Source organism: Nomascus leucogenys, chromosome 15, assembly GCF_006542625.1.
Source record: "Nomascus leucogenys isolate Asia chromosome 15, Asia_NLE_v1, whole genome shotgun sequence".
In the NCBI taxonomy this organism is placed as follows: Eukaryota; Metazoa; Chordata; class Mammalia; order Primates; family Hylobatidae; genus Nomascus; species Nomascus leucogenys.
This window is the reverse complement of record NC_044395.1, coordinates 9,468,586-9,487,519: the sequence shown is the minus strand read 5'-3', so window position 1 is coordinate 9,487,519 and position 18,934 is coordinate 9,468,586. Positions and strand designations below refer to the sequence as shown.

The following is an 18,934-nucleotide window of genomic DNA, read 5'->3' as shown; positions in this document are numbered from 1 at the left end:
AAGTGAGCTGCCTGCCTCAGCTTCCCAAAGTGCTGAGGTTACATGCATGAGCCACCGTGCCCAGCCACTTATTTTATTTCATTTTATTTTTTAAATTTATTTATTTACTTATTTATTTTTTTTGAGACTGAGTCTTGCTCAGTCGCCCAGGCAGGAGTGCAGTGGTGTGATCTCGGCTTACTGCAACCTTCATCTCCTGAGTTCAAGTAATTCTACTGCCTCAGCCTCCTGAGTAGCTGGGACCACAGGCATGTGCCACCACACCTGGCTAATTTTTGTTTTTTTTAGTAGAGATGGGGTTTCGCCATGTTGGCCAGGCTGGTCTTGAACTCCTGACCTCGTGATCTGCCTGCCTTGGTCTCCCAAAGTGCTGGGATTAAAGGCATCCTGTTACTAATTTCTCAGGATTTTAGAAATGCAAGCAGCGTTGTGGAGTCAATGGGGGAGGGCAAAGAACAGGAGGAGAGATCTGTGATAACGGGATCGGGGAGGAGGCGACGAGGAAGGGTGAGGGGTCCTCTCCGCCGCCAGGCAGAGTTAGGAGCCGGGCGACCCCGCACGCAGCGCGAGGCGCGACCCCGGACTGACTACATTTCCCAGTCTCCGTAGCTCCGCGCGGCCCACCCCTTCGGCTCTGGGCCCCGCCTCGTCGTGCCGGCTGGTTCTTCGCGCCCGCCCGACTTCCCAGCGGCCCCGTGCGGCCCGGGCATGCCCAGTGCGGGAGCAGCGGCCCCGGCCCTGGAAGCGCCCCGGCGGAGCGGGCCCGCGGTGGGCGAGGGGCCGGGCCGGAGCCGCGGTGGCGGAGCTGCGGGTAGGTACGGGCTCAGCCGAGCCAGGCCTCGGGGCCGCAGCGCCGCCCATTCTGAGTGGCAGGGGCCGGGAGGGCAGGCAGGGCCCGAGCGTGGGTTGGTGGGGCTACCGGCGAGGACCCCTTGTGGGAAGGGGCCGGAGGGAGCGGGACGGTGCCGGGCACATTCCCTGGCGAAGCTGCCCCAGGTGCGGCGCAGCTATCTTTAGCTCCCTGTGTAACCCGGAGTGTGCGTGGTCGGCACCTCGTGCATAGTTGTGCCTAGGGAGACCAGTTTTCAGCTGAATTGCCTAGGAGCTGTGGGGAGATGGGCCCGAAGGGACCCGTGGACTCAGAGGCAGCCCGTGGAGCCCCGTGGGAACTGAGGATGTTTACCTTCCCTGTACCTGGAGTGGGCTACCACAGCTTCCTGTTTGCCGAGACTTGGGTTTAGTGACTTAGAAATAAAAGTGCAGGGCTGTGCCTCAGCAGATGCTTATTAGCTTCGAATGACTTAGGAATTTAATGGCATTTGTATTTCCAGGTTTGAGAGGTTATTTGTCCATGGGATGCTCGTGTTAAAACAAAAATCTTCATTGCAAAGCTTAAGTAAAAACAAGTCTCGACCGAGGTAACGTTAGGACACCGGGTTCTGAGGTTCACTGTAGCTGCCATTCATTTGCTGTCAGTCTGGGCAAGTCATTTAACTTCTGAGACTGGGTTCTGTCACCTGTTAAATGAACCAGATGCATCTTCATCTGTCTAGCTCAGCTGTAGGATTCCCCCTGTGTCATTCAGTCTGTGTGTGTGTTCTCAAATTGTGGCAGGTTATTTTTCCCCATGCCTCAGCTATTTGTCAGACTGGGTAATTCACCAAATATTCCTGTAGGAAGGATGTTAGGATCTAAGTATAAAAGCGAAGTGATTTATCCTTCATAGGTCACTCTTAGGAGGTGTCCTGCCACTTGGTACATGCAGAAACCAGGTGTTAGCTGGCCAGGGATCAAATGACACAGCTGTTGTGGACTGAGACAGAATGTTTCAGGTTCCCTGTGAGAAATCCAGGCCAAGTAATGGGCTTCCTTAAACCTCCAAGCTGGCTCACTTTAGTGGGGTTGTGTTTATATAGAATTTTAAGTTTTTTTCATGCTGTTGTGCCCTATTAGATGCAAGAAACCTATGAAGAAGTTTAGTACCCTTAATTTATAGATGAGCAAGTGGCAGGTTAAGGGAGTGGATCTGTGAGTCTTTACAAACTAGTGTCATGCGTATCACTGAGCCTTTGCTAGTTATCTAGCTCAGTTGCCATCACCTCAACCCTGAGAACATGTCTGTATGGCTGTACCTACGCGACTGGAACCCTGAGGTGTTTGTTTTCAGGAGGAAACAGTGGGAGTATTAACAGAAGTTTCTTACCCTAGAGACTTCTATCCGAAGTGAGCCTATCTGTGTAGGATTTGACCTAAGGAGCAGAGGGTATATACAATGTTGGGCAAATTGCCTTCCTACTGCCATATCCCCTGTTCTTCCAGTTCTGAATGGCATTAGTCCAGTTGGGTCAATGAGGAGCAGTTTGGTGAAGTGGTTAAAGGTCGGGGAAAGTGTGCTTATATTTTGAAATTTAAGGTTTGTACAAGCTGCTTGTGAAATTCTGTCTTTGTATTATGGTCATACCTCTTAAACTGAGAATACTGCAACTTGATTTAGTGAGTGTTGAGAACTTTAGAATATCAGGTTCTTAAAAAATGCCTGAAAGTGGGTTTTCTATTCATCTTAGAAGTCACCATAGATTAAATGAGAGAATAGTATATTAAAAGTATTTATACACATGAACTCTCAAGTTCTTAATTTTTGAAACTAGATATCCCATTCACCTGAGAAATAAAATGGGAAAGCCTTACTGTTTTAAAGACTGTTTATACATACGAACTTTTTTGAGGCCTAGTTTAAAATCCACTATTTATTGCATATTTATTAAAATTATATCTATATATATTTAAAGTTAGAAAACAGAAAAGACCAGCCGGGCGTGGTGGCTCATGCCTGTAATCCTAGCACTTGGGGAGGCTGAGATGGATGGATCACCTGAGATCAGGAGTTTGAGATCAACCTGGCCAACATGGTGAAACCCCATCTCTACTAAAAATACACAAAATTAGCTGGGCGTGGTGGCGGGTGCCTGTAATCTCAGCTACTCTGGAGGCTGAGGCAAGAGAATCGCTTGAACCCGGGAGGTAGAGGTTGCAGTGAGCCGAGCCCAGTGTTGCACTCCAGCCTGGGCAACAAGAGCGAGACTCCATCTCAAAAAAATAAAATAAAATAAAAAAGACCTATTTGGAGGTTTTGGTATGCAGTTTCATGTCATACCTTAAACTTTACTGTGTGCCTGAGGGCTCTGTATGACTGAAGCATGTATTTAGTAATTTTTGTAAGAACTTTTATCTTGCTCTTGTATTTTCATTCAAGTATTTGAAGGTATCCAGCAAACATAAAAATTGCTTAAGAAGATATTGAAATGTAATTATCATCCATCTCCAAACCCTCAAAAGTGCTTAGAATGTGTAGGAGGGATAGTTAGGGGCATTGAGGCTCAGAGGAGGTTACTGGTCAAGAGCACATTGTAAAAATGTAAAATGTAAAAATGAGAGGGTGTAAAATGTAAAACCCCATGTAAAAATGAAAGGGTGTGAGTGGTTTCGAAAAAAATTAGGGATTTTAGGTTTCAGCTGTACAGAAATAGCTTCATTTGATTCACTCTATTAGTGCTAGAATCTACCGCTATCTTATTAGAGCTACAAGTATGTGAGGTCATCATGTGGAAATGTGCATGAAGTAACTTATCTTTAAAATAAATATTTGCCTCCATTATGTGCCATCTGTTTCCAGATCCTTCATGATGAGAGATTTGGGGACACGTCTCTCTCCTGTGTGTAGTTGATAGTTTGGTGGTGAAGAGATGGCTGACAGTGTCAAAACCTTTCTCCAGGACCTTGCCAGAGTGAGTACATCTTGTTTATAGGAATTCATCTCTTGGCCTTTTTTTTTTGGCTAAAGGAACTATCTAGGAAATCCTATAGGGTTTTTGGAACTTTTATCATATTTCTTGGGTTCTTTACATACAGGTTGTTATTCTAGACCACACTACTCAAGAGATAGGTATTGTTCTACATCTTGCAGACAGTCTTGCAGGTGCTTGGAAGACCTCTTCAGTGGATGTCTCCAGTATTGGGACCCTGGTCATCTTGGCTTCAGAGCTTTTTTTTTTTTTTTTAACTTTTTATTTTGGAATGTGTTTAGATTTACAGAAAAGTTATAAGATAGTACAGAGAGTTCCCGTATATCTTTCATCAGCTTCCCTTAATGTTAACATATAACCGTGGTACATTTGTCAACTAAGAAATGAACATTGGTTCAGTACTATCACCTAAACTAATTAATTCAGATTTAAATTAGAGAACCTATCTTTTTTTTTTTTCCCAATTTTTCATATATTTAAAAATTTTTCTTTTAAAAGTAGAGATGAGGTTTTGGCATGTTGCCCAGGCTGGTCTCAAACTCCTGGGCTCAAGTGATCCGCCCGCCTTGTCCTCCCAAAGTGCCGGGATTATAGGCGTGAGCCACTGCACCCAGCCAGAACCGTTTTTCTCCCCATTCTACAAGCTGTGCACGTGAGGGGGATACTCTAGGAAAATGCCCTATAAAGATTTGGTTAGGACCCAGTCATCCAAATTACCAACAGCACAAAAGTCTGCTACTTTTAATGTATGTCTGAAGCCTAATAATGTCCCATTTGTAACCCCCTCTTATATTTCCACTAGCATGAGAGAAGCCAATTCTTGGAGTGGGGAGGTTCTTTCTTTAGTGGAAGAGTTTAAAAGGTTGCCTTTATGGCCAGGGGAGGTGGCTCACACCTGTAATCTCAGCACTGTGGGAGACCAAGGAGGGAGGGTTGCTTGAGTCCAGGAGTATGAAGCAGCAGTGAGCTATGATGGTACCAGTGCACTCTAGCAGGGCAAGAAAGTAAAAAGGTTATTACTTTTGAGTAAAAGAGGGAGGATTGAAGGAGTATCTTACAAGGTCTAAAAATACTTTATGCATATGATCTACTTTTTTTTTTTTTTTTTTTGACAGAGTCTCACTGTGTCGCCCAGGCTGGAGTGCAGTGGTGCAATCTCGGCTCACTGCAACCTCCACTTCTTGGGTTCCAGCAATTCTCCTGCCTCAGCCTCCCAGGTAGCTGGGATTACAAGCACACACCACCACGCCTGGCTAATTTTTATATTTTTAGTAGAGATGGGGTTTCACCATGTTGGCCAGGCTGGTCTTGAACTCCTGACCTCAGGTGATCTGCCCACCTTAGCCTCCCAAAGTGCTAGGATTACAGGCATAAGCCACCGTGCTCAGCAGCATATGATCTACTTTTAACATCTTTACCTTGTTGTCTTGCCATTCATGTGCTATAAAATTTCAACCCTCCCAGCCTGGCCAACACAGCAAAACCCCCTCTCTACTAAAAATACAAAAAAAATTTAGCCAGGCATGGTGCACATGCCTGTAATTCCAGCTACTCAGGAGGCTGAGGCAGGAGAATCGTTTGAACCTGGGAGGTAGAGGTTGCAATGAACTGAGATCATGCCACCGCACTCCAGCCTGGGCGACAGAGCAAGACTCTGTTTAAAAAAAAAAATTCAACCCTGTGTTGGTTTTACAGTGTGCTATTTACATGTTTGTCTGCCCCACTGGACTGTAGATGTCTTAGAGGTGGGGATCCTATCATCCTAGCATGTACTAGGCCCTCAGCCATTTGAACTTAACTATCTTAGATAGTTGGAGTTTCCTGTGTTAAAAGCAAAATTAAGAGCAAAAATTATTCAGACAAAGATCAAAGGCACACCGTGCCAATTTATGCTCCTGTCAACAGATAATACATCAACTTGCCCATTTCTCTGTATCCCAGCTATTATTTCTAAAATTCGTTTTGTCTGATAACAGTAGGCGAGAATGCTATCCATTCTTAAATCCAGCTTGGCCATTGCTTCCAGAGTAACTTTTTCTGCCTTCTCATGAAGTTGAATGCCCCAGTGCTAACACTCTACTTGGGTCATACATCTGTTGTGGCACTTATTAAACTATGCTGCTTGCTTCTGTAGCACATGTACTAAAATTGGAACAATATAGAGATTACCATGGCTCCTGTGCATGACACACAAATTCATGAAATGTTTCATATTTAAAAACTTTCTTTAAAAAAACCTTTAATGTAATTTTTTGGTTTACTTGTATGCTTTTCCTACTAAGTTATAAGCTTCTTGAGCATTTCTATATGACAATATATAGCTTATTGAAGATACTGAGTACGTGGGTGGGAGATGGATGCATGAGTGAATTCTTAGGCTTTGGGAGGCTGAGGCAGGAGGATTGCTTGAGGCCAGGAGTATGAAACCAGCCTGATAAATATGGTGAGATCCCCATCGCTGCAGAAGAAAAATTTAAAAGCCAGGTGTGGTGGCGCACATCTGTATTCATAGCTCTTTGGGAGGCTGAGGCAGGAGGATCATTTGAACCCAGGAGTTGGAGGCTGCAGTGAGCTATGATTGAGTCACTGCACTGTAGCCTGGGTGACAGAGCAAGACCCTGTCTCAATAATAATAATAATAATAATAATAATAATAATAATGATATCCTTTTCTATAGGGAATCAAAGACTCCATCTGGGGTATTTGTACCATCTCAAAGCTTGATGCTCGAATCCAGCAAAAGAGAGAGGAGCAGCGTCGAAGAAGGGCAAGTAGTGTCTTGGCACAGAGAAGAGCCCAGAGTATAGAGCGGAAGCAAGAGAGGTAAGGAGTGCATGCCTGATATCAAAATGTCCAAGGGAGGGAAGACCCTACATAGTGACTTGATGTTTCATTTTATTTCTTTTGTGCTTTTTCCTATAAAAATGTTGCAAGTGATTTCTCCCCCACAACATTGACTTAAACTAGGGTCTAACAATAATCCTTGCTAAAAATGTCATGGTGTTAAATCAGAAAGCTGAATAGAGAATCACAAAATATTATTTGGTTTGATAGATACTTCTAGGGAAGCCTGTGTGGATTTACGTATTAATAGAAGAACCCCAGCCCCACACTTTCTCTTTTAATCTTTTCCAACATCAGACTTTAGAAAATAAATTACTTTTCTTTTAAAAGCTGGTTCCCCAGAAAAAAAAAAAAAAAACATATGTATATATTGTTTGTTTGTTTGTTTGTTTGTTTTTGTTTTTGAGACGGAGTCTTGCCCTGTCACCAAGCTGTCACCCGAGATTGCCATGGTGCAATCTCGGCTTACTGCAGCCTCTGCCTCCCAGGTCCAAGCAATTCTTCTGCCTCAGCGTCCCGGCTAGCTGGAAGTACAGTTGCGCACCACCACGCCTGGCTAATTTTTTGTATTCTTTAGAGGAGACAGGGTTTCGCCATGTTGGCCAGGCTGGTCTCGAACTCCTGACCTCAGTTGATCGCCTACCTCGGCCTCCCAAAGTGTTAGGATTACAGCCGTGAACCACTGCGCTTGACCATTTTTTTAGTCTTTTCTCATTGACTGACATTAGAACATTGGGAGAACATGAGGTACTGAAAAATAATATAGTACCCACAAAAGATAAGATATAAAACGAACTACTGAATGACAATTAGGAAATAACTTATGCTTTATAAACTAAATACATGTGATCTTTTCCAGTGAGCCACGTATTGTTAGTAGAATTTTCCAGTGTTGTGCTTGGAATGGTGGAGTGTTCTGGGTAAGTTCTTAAAATTCCAGGTGCCTTATAAGCATCTTCAGATTATTGCTGGGTTGATAGCTATGAACTGTTTTCTTGAAACACTGAGACAAATAGTTTTCATCTGCTGATGTACACTTAGGAATATAACTCAGGAGTCTGTGCATCTGCAGAGATTTTATTCCCACTCAGGAAAGCACACTTGTATGTAAGCAAACGTCACAGTTAGCCCTGAATATACACTTGAATTTTGTTTCTAAAATGACTCATTCACAAGTATTAGAGGTAGCAGTTTCTCTTGACACTGTCTAGACATTTTAAAATGCTAACGGCAACTATGGGGAATCAGGGGAAGGGCAGATATGGCTAGACAAGAACAGGGTTCTCCCTGCTTCTGCTTATAGTCATCAACAAGAATTAATTTGCATTGAAACCTATAGCAGAAAAGATTGCCTACCATTTACTGAGAATCCCAGTGCAGGCTTAACTGAAATTTGGGTACTTTGAAGAATGGATAAATATTTACTTTGATTTAGAATTTAGAGTAATTCATCACATCTTAATCTAAACAATTCACAGATGTTTTCAGATGTTAGCTTTAAATTTAATTAATATGTATTCCTGTGTACTTAGTACATGCCTATATTTTGGCCTGAATACTATTTGAAATGTTCCTGTATGCCCCCAAAAGTTTCATTGTTTTATAGGCAGTATCAAGTTTGTATCTCTCAATTGGAGTGTTGGGAAATAGAAATGGATCCAGTTTTGGTGCTTTTTCAGGCCTCCTGATTTATTTTATTTATTTATTTATTTATTTATTTATTTATTTGAGATGGAGTCTTGCTCTGTTGCTCAGGCTGGAGTGCAGTGGCGTGATCTTGGCTCACTGCAACCTCTGCCTCCTGGGTTCAAGTGATCCTCCTGCCTCAGCCTTCCCAGTAGCTGGGATTACAGGCGTACACCACCACACCCGACCAATTGTATTTTTAGTAGTGACGGGGTTTCACCATCTTGGCCAGGCTGGTCTCGAACTCCTGACCTCAAGTGATCTGCCTGCCTCGGCCTCCCAAAGTGAACCACCGCGCGTGAGCCACCGCGCCCAGTCTAGGCCTCCTTATTTATAAAAGGCACTTCCATCTATAAAATCATTACACTAAAAATTGAAGCTCTTGTTTTAAAGACTGGATTTTGATGTTTGCCTGTTGCTTCTTTTCTTTAGTTCAGTCTCCTCTTGTTTTATCGAGTATTTATTCCTGTGCTTCAGTCAGTAACAGCCCGAATTATCGGTAAGTGTATACCCTGCTCCTTGTCTGTTGGGGACGGAGTGGGAGATGATGTTTCAGTCTCCCTCAGTTTACTGAACATTTTCTGTGTACCAGGAGCTTTCGCTGTTTATTTTTTTTTGTTTTATTCTTTTTAAAAATTTAGTTATTCTCCTAGAGCCTTCAGATGAGAGCGTTAGCTGTTTTTTAACTCAGGCCTTTCAACAGCCCTTTAAGAATGGATACTGTTATTCTATCCATTTTATGAATGAGGAAATGGAAGTTACCAAGGTTAAACCATTAGTAAGAGGCAAAGCTGAGAATTAAACCCAGATGGTATCCTGCAAATAGTGTACTGGTAATCACTGTGGCATCTCGTTACCATCACGTAAGCAGGTTTGTGTCAAGCAGCACATATCTATGGTTTCTTTGAATTGGAATTGTGGCCAGAATGTGTGTCTATTATGAATTAGACTCTCTGAGATAGGTATAGTGATGTGCTGGCAAGAACTAGAAAGATCCAGGAGGAGACAGAGAATAGTCACGAGATGGGGGTTCCGCATTTGGTCTTCTGGATTTCCATTTCTGCATTTCTAGTGACTCGTTTCCTCTTTCTTAGGTGACCCATCACTACATGGAGATGTTTGGTCGTGGCTGGAATTCTTCCTCACGTCAATTTTCAGTGCTCTTTGGGTGCTCCCCTTGTTTGTGCTTAGCAAAGTGGTGAATGCCATTTGGTTTCAGGTAGGTCCAGGGCAGAATGGAATCTGGGTCCCGCAGCATGATTGGTTGACAGGTGACAAGTTTCAGCCTGTGAAGTTAGTGGGCATGTAGGGGGTCCTGTTTTTCAGCCTTAATGTTTCTTGGCCAGGTAGCCAGTAGCTGATCTTTGTGTTCTTATTAGAATGGAATTATTGTCTCAGCGTCTCATTGGCAGGTGTCTGGTGTCTTTTCTTTTTTTTTTTGAGACAGAGTCTTACTCTGTCACCCAGGCTAGAGTGCACTGCAACCTCTGCCTCCCGGGTTCAAGCAATTCTCCTGCCGCAGTCTTCCAAGTAGCTGGGACTACAAGCACGCGCCACCATGCTTGGCTAATTTTTTTTGTATTTTTATTAGTGACAGGGTTTCACCATGTTGGCCAGGCTGGTCTCAAACTTCTGACCTCCTGATCTGCCTGCCTTGGCCTCCCAAAGTGCTGGGATTATAGGCGTGAGCCACCGCATAAGGCAGCAATCCTCCTACCTTAGCCTCCTGAGTAGCTGGGACTATAGACACATGCCATCATGCCTTATTTTTAAATAAGCCTTTTCTTAACTGGCAGCTCTAGTGGCAGACCAGTGGCCTTAGCTTTGGGGATGTATATCAAGGCCATTTAATTCATGTTTTGGTACACTTTCTCTGTTACAGGATATAGCTGACCTGGCATTTGAGGTATCAGGGAGGAAGCCTCACCCATTCCCTAGTGTCAGCAAAATAATTGCTGACATGCTGTTCAACCTTTTGCTGCAGGCTCTTTTCCTCATTCAGGTGAGACTGACCTTCTGGGCATATGGGCAGCTTTATTAAAAAGAAAAACTGTTTCACTAGAGGGAGCTTCACAAAGACAGAGTATTATATTTATACAGAGTATTATATATATGCTGGTGGGAGGTAATGATTTTTAAATCTTTTTTTTCCACAGAAAGGAGAATTTTAAAATTACATTATAAAATTATAAGAAACATGAATTTACCTGCTTTTTTCTGCTACTGTGGTTATTCTCCAGTCCTGCCAGCTGGAAACTGTTTTTTTCTTTAAAGTTATGCCTAATTTTTTTTTTTTTTTTTTTAAAGAGACAGGGTCGGCTGGGCGTGGTAGTTCATGCCTGTGATCCCAGCACTTTGGGAGGCCGAGGTGGGCGGATCACCTAAGGTCAGGCATTTGAGACCAGCCTGGCCAACATGGTGAAACCCCGTCTCTACTAAAAATACAAAAATTAGCTGCGCGTGGTGGCAACATGCCTATAATCCCAGCTACTCGGGAGGCTGAGGCAGGAGAATCGCTTGAACCCAGGAGGCAGAGATTGTAGTGAGCCGAGATCACACCATTGCACTCCAGCCTGGGCGACAAGAGCAAAACTGTCTCAAAAAAAATAAATAAAAGACAGGGTCTTATTTTGTCACCTAGGCTGGAGTGCAGTGGCACAATCATACCTCACTGCAGCCTCAAACTCTGGGCTCAAGCAATCCTCCTGCCTTAGCCTCCTGAGTAGCTGGGACTACAGGCACATGCCATCATGCTCATTTTAAAAATTTTGTTGTAGTGACAGGGTCTCAGTATGTTGCCCAGTCTGGTCTTTAACTCCTGGCCTCAAGAGATCCTCCCACCTCATCCTCCCAAACTGTTGGGATTACAGGAATGAGTCACTGTGCCCACCCTGCACCCGGCCTTTTAGAAACTTGAGAAGCAACTAGGAAACTATCTCAGACAGTGATGATTGGAGAGTGGCAGGTGAATGGTGCTAGGTTTCTGAGGCTTTGGGATTAAGATTTTCCATATTTGTTCTTCAGGGAATGTTTGTGAGTCTCTTTCCCATCCATCTTGTCGGTCAGCTGGTTAGTCTCCTGCATATGTCCCTTCTCTACTCACTGTACTGCTTTGAATATCGTTGGTTCAATAAAGGTAAGTCCATCTAAAGAAATGCAGAAAATGGAGGCCCAGTTTGGAAATGCTACTGCTAAGCAGACTTCTTAAACTACTCATAGGCTCTTGGCAGACAATCCTTTGAGGGAAGCAGCCTCATTGGCAAGAGGGAGCTTACCTTCGGCTTAGTGGGTTTAACTCTCAACTTTGAGGCTGGGGGATGTGGTAGTATAGCATTATCTTTTTGGTGCTTAACGTGGTATATCTGACTGGGTTGTAAGATGGCATAAAGGAGCATGAGTTGCTCTAAATTAGAGAAATCAAATTGATATCAGCATCTGGATCCTTTTGGGGGTGTTTTAGAAAGACCTTCAGATATTTACCAGGGTGTGGGTGGTTGAAAGAGGTTAACTGATACTTACAGGATGGCATCCTTTTGATTTGCTATCTTGCTTAGTTCCAGACTAATCCTGATGAAGGATGCTGGTGCTGAAATTCTTAATTCACTTAGCCTGTCAGCTTTGAAATTATGATTATGGAATTCTAAGAAACTTTGCATGCTTTATATCAGATTTGTACACTTCTAATTTATATGCTGTAGCTCTGTTCTAAATCTGTACCTGGGCTGGGTGTGGTGGCCCACACCTGTAATCCCAACTCTTTGGGAGGCCGAGGTGGGTGGATTGCCTGAGGTCAGGAGTTCAAGACCAGCCTGGCCAATATGGTGAAACCCTGTCTCTACTAAAAATACAAAAATTAGCCGGGTGAGGTGGCAGGCGCCTGTAATCGCAGCTACTCCGGAGGCTGAGGTGGGAGAATCGCTTGAAACCGGGAGGTGGAGGTTGCAGTGAGCTGAGATTGCACCACTGCACTCCCGCCTGGGCATCAAAGCAAGACTCCATCTCAAATAATTAATAATAATAATAATAAAAAAATCTGTACCTAAAACTCATGGTTTGTCTACCATAGTTATTTAGTCACTTGACTAAAAGGAAATATAATATCTAATTGTATTGGCTTTCTTGTTTTAGGAATTGAAATGCACCAGCGGTTGTCTAACATAGAAAGGAATTGGCCTTACTACTTTGGGTTTGGTTTGCCCTTGGCTTTTCTCACAGCAATGCAGTCCTCATATATTATCAGGTAATTTGGCTAGAGGGATTTGAAGGAGACTAGTAAAAATAAAAATTCACGAAGTCAGTGCCTTTTGTTTGCTTGGTTCTGTTTCGCATTCTGCATTGTCATTTGTCCATCAGGAGACCTGCAGGCTATTTCTATATTTGTTAGGATGAAGATCTAGTCTGAATGTCCCTATATCCCATATACTTTTTCTATGTTGCCTCCTGGAGCAATTATTCTTTTTTTTTGAAACAGAGTCTCACTCTGTTGCCCAGGCTGGAGTGCAGTGGCGTAATCTCAGCTCACTGCAACCTCTGCCTCCTGGGTTTAACTGATTCTCCTGCCTCAGCCTCCCAAGCAGCTGGGATTACAGGTGCCCACCATCATGCCTGGCTAATTTTTGTGTTTTTAGTAGAGATGGGGTTTCACTATGTTGGCCAGGCTGGTCTTGAACTCCTGACCTCGAGTGATCCACCCACCTTGGCCTCCCAAAGTGCTCAGATTATAGATGTGAGCTACCACGCCCAGCCCTGCAGCAATGTTAAACATGCCCACTGCTTAGAAAAATCTTCTGTTCTTTTTGAAAGATGTGTTTGATGGGCTGGGCGCCACGGCTCATGCCTATAATCCCAGCACTTTGGGAGGCTGAGGTGGGCAGATCACCTGAGGTCAGGAGTTCGAGACCAGCCTGGCCAACATGGTGAAACCCCATCTCTACTGAAAATACAAAAATTAGCTGGGTGTGGTGGCACACACCTGTAATCCCAGCTACTTGGGAGGCTGAGGCAGGAGAATCGCTTGAACACAGGAGGCAGAGGTTGCAGTGAGTTGAGATCTTGCCACTGTACTCCAGCCTGGGCGACAAGAACGCGACTCTGTCTCAAAAAAAAAAAAAAAAGTTTGAAATATTGAGGTTTCATCAAGCCATAATGTTTACACTGGAAGCAAAAGAACTTGGAGCTTCTAATATCTTCTTCAAAGTCATGTCTGTTATAAAGGTAACTAATTATTATTATTATTTTTTTTTAAACAGTGGCTGCCTTTTCTCTATCCTCTTTCCTTTATTCATTATCAGCGCCAATGAAGCAAAGACCCCTGGCAAAGCGTAGTAAGTATTAGCCAGTGATGAAATGTTTGCTGTGTAAAGGATTGGGGCTGTAACACCACAGTTATGTCAGTGAGGCTTTAAAAAAAAAAAAAATTCTTACATTGTAGGAAAATCTTAATATAAGGTTTAATGAGAGAGAAACACTTCTGGGATATAACCCAAACTTTTCTCCATGCATATATGCACATGAGTATATATATATTTCCAAAACTGATCCCATTATACATATTCAAGTAGAGGGCTGTATGACCTGGCCACATGAGTTTATTGATAACAGTAGTAAAATACACTTTAAAATGAGTTTTTAGCAATAATAATAGCATTCTAAAAGTTTTATCACTTCAAAGAAAAGCTCAATCAATCTTTGATCAATTTTGGTTAAGTCAGTGTGGATACTTGTATTAGAGACTTAGGTCTGCTTTGGGTTTTTGTATGCTCTTGCTGTACAGCAGAGCTCACTGTTTATCTTAAGAGGAATATTTGACTTTCTTTTGAAACTCTTTTTCCTGCAACCACAGATAGCATATGATACCTTCAGAAATAGCTTGAAGTCTGTACCCCGAAGTCAGCCATAGAAAAGTACTTCTCAAAGTTAATCTAAAATATAACTATTTCCTGTAAGAGCCACAATACTTCAGCGCTGGTGACTGCATTATGTTCATGGCAGCAGCAGGGCCCAATGCATTCTTTTTTTTTGAGACGGAGTCTCGCTCTGTCACCCAAGCTGGAGTGCAGTGGCGTGATCTCGGCTCACTGCAACCTCCGCCTACCAGGTTCAAGCGATTCTCCGCCTCAGCCTCCTGGGTAGCTGGGATTGCAGGCGCATGCTACCATGCCCTGCTAATTTTTTTCTCAAGTGATCCACCTGCTTCAGCCTCCCAAAGTGCTGGGATTACAGGTATGAGGCACCACGCCCGGCTCCAATGTATTCTTTAGTTGCCTGTTCCATCCATGTATCTAATATCTGTATTTCCTTGATCAAGTTTCATTTGTCTTGTCTTTCCCTGTGTAGTTTTAAATTTAATGTCAAGTTGTCAAATAATGGAAATAATTCTGAGTAACTGGGGAGCTAACAAGTTGGGTTTCTTGCCTTTTAGTCTCTTCCAGTTGCGCCTCTTCTCTTTGGTGGTCTTCTTAAGCAACAGACTCTTCCACAAGACAGTCTACCTGCAGTCAGCCCTGAGCAGCTCCACTTCTGCAGAGAAGTTTCCTTCACCACATCCGTCACCTGCCAAACTCAAGGCTGCTGCAGGTCACTGAGTTGCCTGCCATCCAAAGGGGATGGGCGGGATTGGAAGAAGGCTGTGGCAGCTCTTTTCCCTGTTCACCTCCCCCTGCCAGGGAAGGCAGGACCCACTCTGCCAAGGGCCCTCTGCGTATTCCCTTCTCTCTGAGGAATTGAAATTTTTGTCTCTGGTGCACGTAAGGCAGAATGTTCCCTGACACCAGTGTGTGGATTTTTAACATCACCGTGAGTCTAAAAGGACCACAGGTTTTTCTGCAGCTATTTTCTAGCATTTGCCAGTCCCTGTGCCTGGAATGATTGGAATACTTTGTTTTTCTCCTTGTGCCATTTACCCTTCCACCTTTCCATCCTGCCTTCTATCACCCTTGGATGAATGGATTTTGTAATTCTAGCTGTTGTATTTTGTGGATTTGTTATTTTTGTTGTTTTTCTGTGAAACACATACATTGGATATGGGAGGTAAAGGAGTGTCCCAGTTGCTCCTGGTCACTCCCTTTATAGCCATTACTGTCTTGTTTCTTGTAACTCAGGTTAGGTTTTGGTCTCTCTTGCTCCACTGCAAAAAAAAAAAAAAAAAAAAAAAAAAAAAGGCCTGAAGAGATGAGATAGGAGGAAAGACCTCACAGCCAGATCTGCTGGGTTTTGAGGAGTGATTTTCTTTCTTCCCCTTGAAGGGGAAAAAGCTATTTTCACTGGTACATTTAAAGTCCCCCAACTATGGGGAGGTACCAATTCTGGACAAGTGCCACTGCAACAACACTAAACCTGAACTTTTCAACTCCGTTGGGGGTGGGAGGCGGCGGGCAGAAATTTACTGTTGGCCACTGCCAGGTCTGTTTCATATTTCAAAGGAATATTGGATGCTGCAAATAGGAACTGAAGGGGTTAATGTATTAAACCTGTGATTGGTTGTTTTCCTGTCATTTTGAGAGACGTGGGGGGCAGATGTCAAAATACTTGTACAATTTTAAAATGTCACAATTAAACGTGAGCTGGTTTCCCACAAAGTTGTCTGATGGTTGAATTTGCAAATCATGATCTCGAGAAACGTATTCATGGAATATAAGACTTTGTCTTGGATAATTTAGTTATAGTTTTGAGAAATTAGCCCTGAGAAAGCCTGGATTATATGACTTAATCACATTTATATTTGGTAGAAGACTCAGATTATCACCTGTTCTAAAGTCTATATGTATATTGCTACTGTGTATTCATGAAGGGAGAAAGACCCTCCTAGATAGTGGTGTACTGAGTAATAATCGAGGGAAGCCATTAAACATCTGGTTGAGACCTTTACTGTGTGCAAGACAAAATATGGAATTAAAAATTGTTGCTGGGGCCAGGCATGGTAACTGATGGCTGGGATTCCAGCACTTTGGCAGCGGCCAAGGCAGGAGGATCACTTGAGTCCAGGAGTTCGAGACCAATCTGGGCAACATAGTAAAACCCCGTCTCTATTAAATATAAAAGAGGTTAGGCTGGGCATGGTGGCTCATGCCTGTAATCCCAGCACTTTGGGAGGCTGAGGCGGGTGGATCACCTGAGGTTAGGAGTTCAAGACGAGCCTGGCCAGCACGGTGAAATCTCATCTCTACTAAAAATACAAAAAATTAGCCGGGCGTGGTGACACACACCTGTAATCCCAGCGGCTCAGAAGGCTGAGGCAGGAGAATCGCTTGAACCCAGGAGGCAGAGGTTGCAGTGAACTGAGATCATGCCATTGCACTCTAGCCTGGGCAAGAAGAGCAAAACTCCATTTCAAAAAAAAAAGGTCAAAAAAAAAATTGTTGCTGGGAGTTGTAAACCAAGTTTGAAGGTTTATGCAGTTGATGGAGGGTTTTTAAGTGGTGGGCATCTTTGAAGTGAACACTTTCCAGCTTGGGCAGAAAAAAATTGTAAAAGACATGGTTTAAAGTAAGGTTTACTTCCAACATTCTCCTATGACATCTCTGGTCATTTAACAATAGTATTGCAGACAACTACTTCCAGATTGCTATGGGTGTGGTTTGTAGAAGACTTCAGTATTATTTCATCAGCTTGTAAGTGATAAGTGATTGTCTTATTTAAGCTTAGTTCCTTAAAACTAAGTTTTAAAAGTAGGCTTAGTTATTTAAGCAGTCACATCTTTGCTACCTGAAATTTATATTTGTACCATTTAGAAGCATCTCATAAACTATTGGAATAAAAAAAAAAAAGGAACATCTCAGTTTGGTTTAAAAGGGTGAAGGAGGCTGGGCATGGTGGCTCACGCATGTAATCCCAGCACTTTGGGAGGCTCGAGGCGGGTGGATCATGAGGTCAGGAATCCAAGACCAGCCTGGCCAACATGGTGAAATCCTGTCTCTACTAAAAATACAAAAATTAGCTGGGCATGGTGGCGTATGCCTCTAGTCCCAGCTACTTGGGAGGCTGAGGCAGGAGAATCACTTCAACCTGGGAGGTGGAGGTTGCAGTAAGCCAAGACCGCACCACTGCACACCAGCCTGGGTGACAGAGTGAGACTCTGTTTTGGGGGGGAGAAAAGGGTGAGGGACGTTGAGTGGATGAAGGTATATGATTTTTATCCCCAGCACTGTGCCTGGCTGAAGAAAATGTGTAAAGGTTTAAATGACTGGAAGTGAGGAATCTCGAGTTTTATTAGCATAGTTGAGCAGCCAAGCCTTTTGTATAAAGGCTAGATTAGGCATATCTGTGATAAGAGAAATGTGACAATCTCAAATGAGTTATATACACAAAGCAGTGTAAATTTTTCTTGCCTTTCACGAGGGTATTGTCACTGAGAGCAGTGATTAGGAAATGGGTCAAAAAGAGACTAGACTATTTTTGCCAAGTTCAGAATACCTGTTTGAGGCAGACTAATAATTAGTAACCAAAAACAAGGGAGCTCACAAAACTAAAAGTGAAAATTTGGTTGAGTTTTAATCACAAAACCAGTAGGATCTGAGGAACTGTTCCCAGAAGCACTTTTCAAGGGATAGACATCACAGCTTGGGCAGGTATATGTAATAGAAAACACAACTCTTTTGATTCTATCTATAGAGCTGAGTTGTCTGTTATAGCAACTCTCAAAATTAGAAAGTAGATGCTTTAGATCTAAGTACATTAAGTCTGCTAGAAACTTAAATGACACATTCATGTACTGATGTGTTAACTGCTCTGCACTTAATAAAAGGATAGCATCTATGAGAGAAAAGGCAACTATAGTTGTCCATTCACTGTCCTCATTTTCCACCCACAAATATTACTTTATTTTCTGATTATAGCAGTAGTACGTTCATTCTGCTCCTTTATGTGTGTTTACCTCCATCATTGATATTGCTCTGGTGAAGGTTATCTGTTCATCAGTAGTGGGGTGGAATAGATAGTTTAGCAGTCATCTCACCTTTTATTAACATATTCTGGGCTGGGTGCAAGTGGTTCACGCCTGTAATCCCAGCACTTTGGGAGGCCGAGGCGGGTGGATCATGGGGTCAGGAGATCGAGGCCATCCTGGCTAACATGGTGAAACCCCGTCTCTACTAAAAATAAAAAAAATTAGCCGGGCAAGGTGGCATGTGCCTGTGGTCCCAGCTACTCAGGAGTCTGAGGCAGGAGAATTGCTTGAAACTGCGAGGCAGAGGTTGCAGTGAGCCGAGATCACACCACTGCACTCCAGCCTGGGCGACAGGGTGATCTCAAAATAAAAAAAACAAAACGATATTCTGCCTAAGTTGCATAACCTACAGCAGTTAAAAGGAAGCTGACTTTAGATCAGCGTAATTTACACCTTTGTAACAACGAGAGCCATACACCAGTACAAATTTTGGATGGACCTAAAATGAGTCTGCAGAACCACTGAAGGATCAAGTGAGGGAATTATGATTTAATCATGTAACAAGCATTTGAGCACCTTCTCTGTCAGGTACTAAGCAAGGGACTGGGGACTCAAGGTTGAACCAGAAAGATATGAATACTGCCTTCTAGGACCTGACGGTCCAGTGAGAGAGACTGACAAGCAAATGACTATGCAAAAATTTCAAGAATTACATGA

General features: G+C 43.2%; 1 protein-coding gene and 1 pseudogene across 2 annotated transcripts; both read left to right on the top strand.

Annotated features, from left to right (window-relative positions):
* Positions 1-624: 624 nt before the first annotated feature.
* On the top strand, positions 625-15,911 carry EI24 (EI24 autophagy associated transmembrane protein). Of its 2 annotated transcripts, XM_004090528.3 has the most exons (11): positions 625-811; positions 3,674-3,785; positions 6,482-6,627; positions 7,508-7,568; positions 8,767-8,833; positions 9,429-9,553; positions 10,217-10,336; positions 11,359-11,470; positions 12,463-12,574; positions 13,584-13,658; positions 14,756-15,911. In XM_004090528.3, exons 2-11 carry the CDS (start codon positions 3,744-3,746, stop codon positions 14,916-14,918), a joined length of 1,023 nt encoding a protein of 340 aa, XP_004090576.1. In that variant the 5' UTR covers positions 625-811; positions 3,674-3,743; the 3' UTR covers positions 14,919-15,911. The 2 variants fall into 2 exon arrangements, with proteins under 2 accessions (XP_004090576.1, XP_003253397.1); XM_003253349.4 differs by lacking the exon at positions 12,463-12,574.
* Positions 5,926-6,021, top strand: LOC115830519 (annotated as a pseudogene).
* Positions 15,912-18,934: the final 3,023 nt, after the last annotated feature.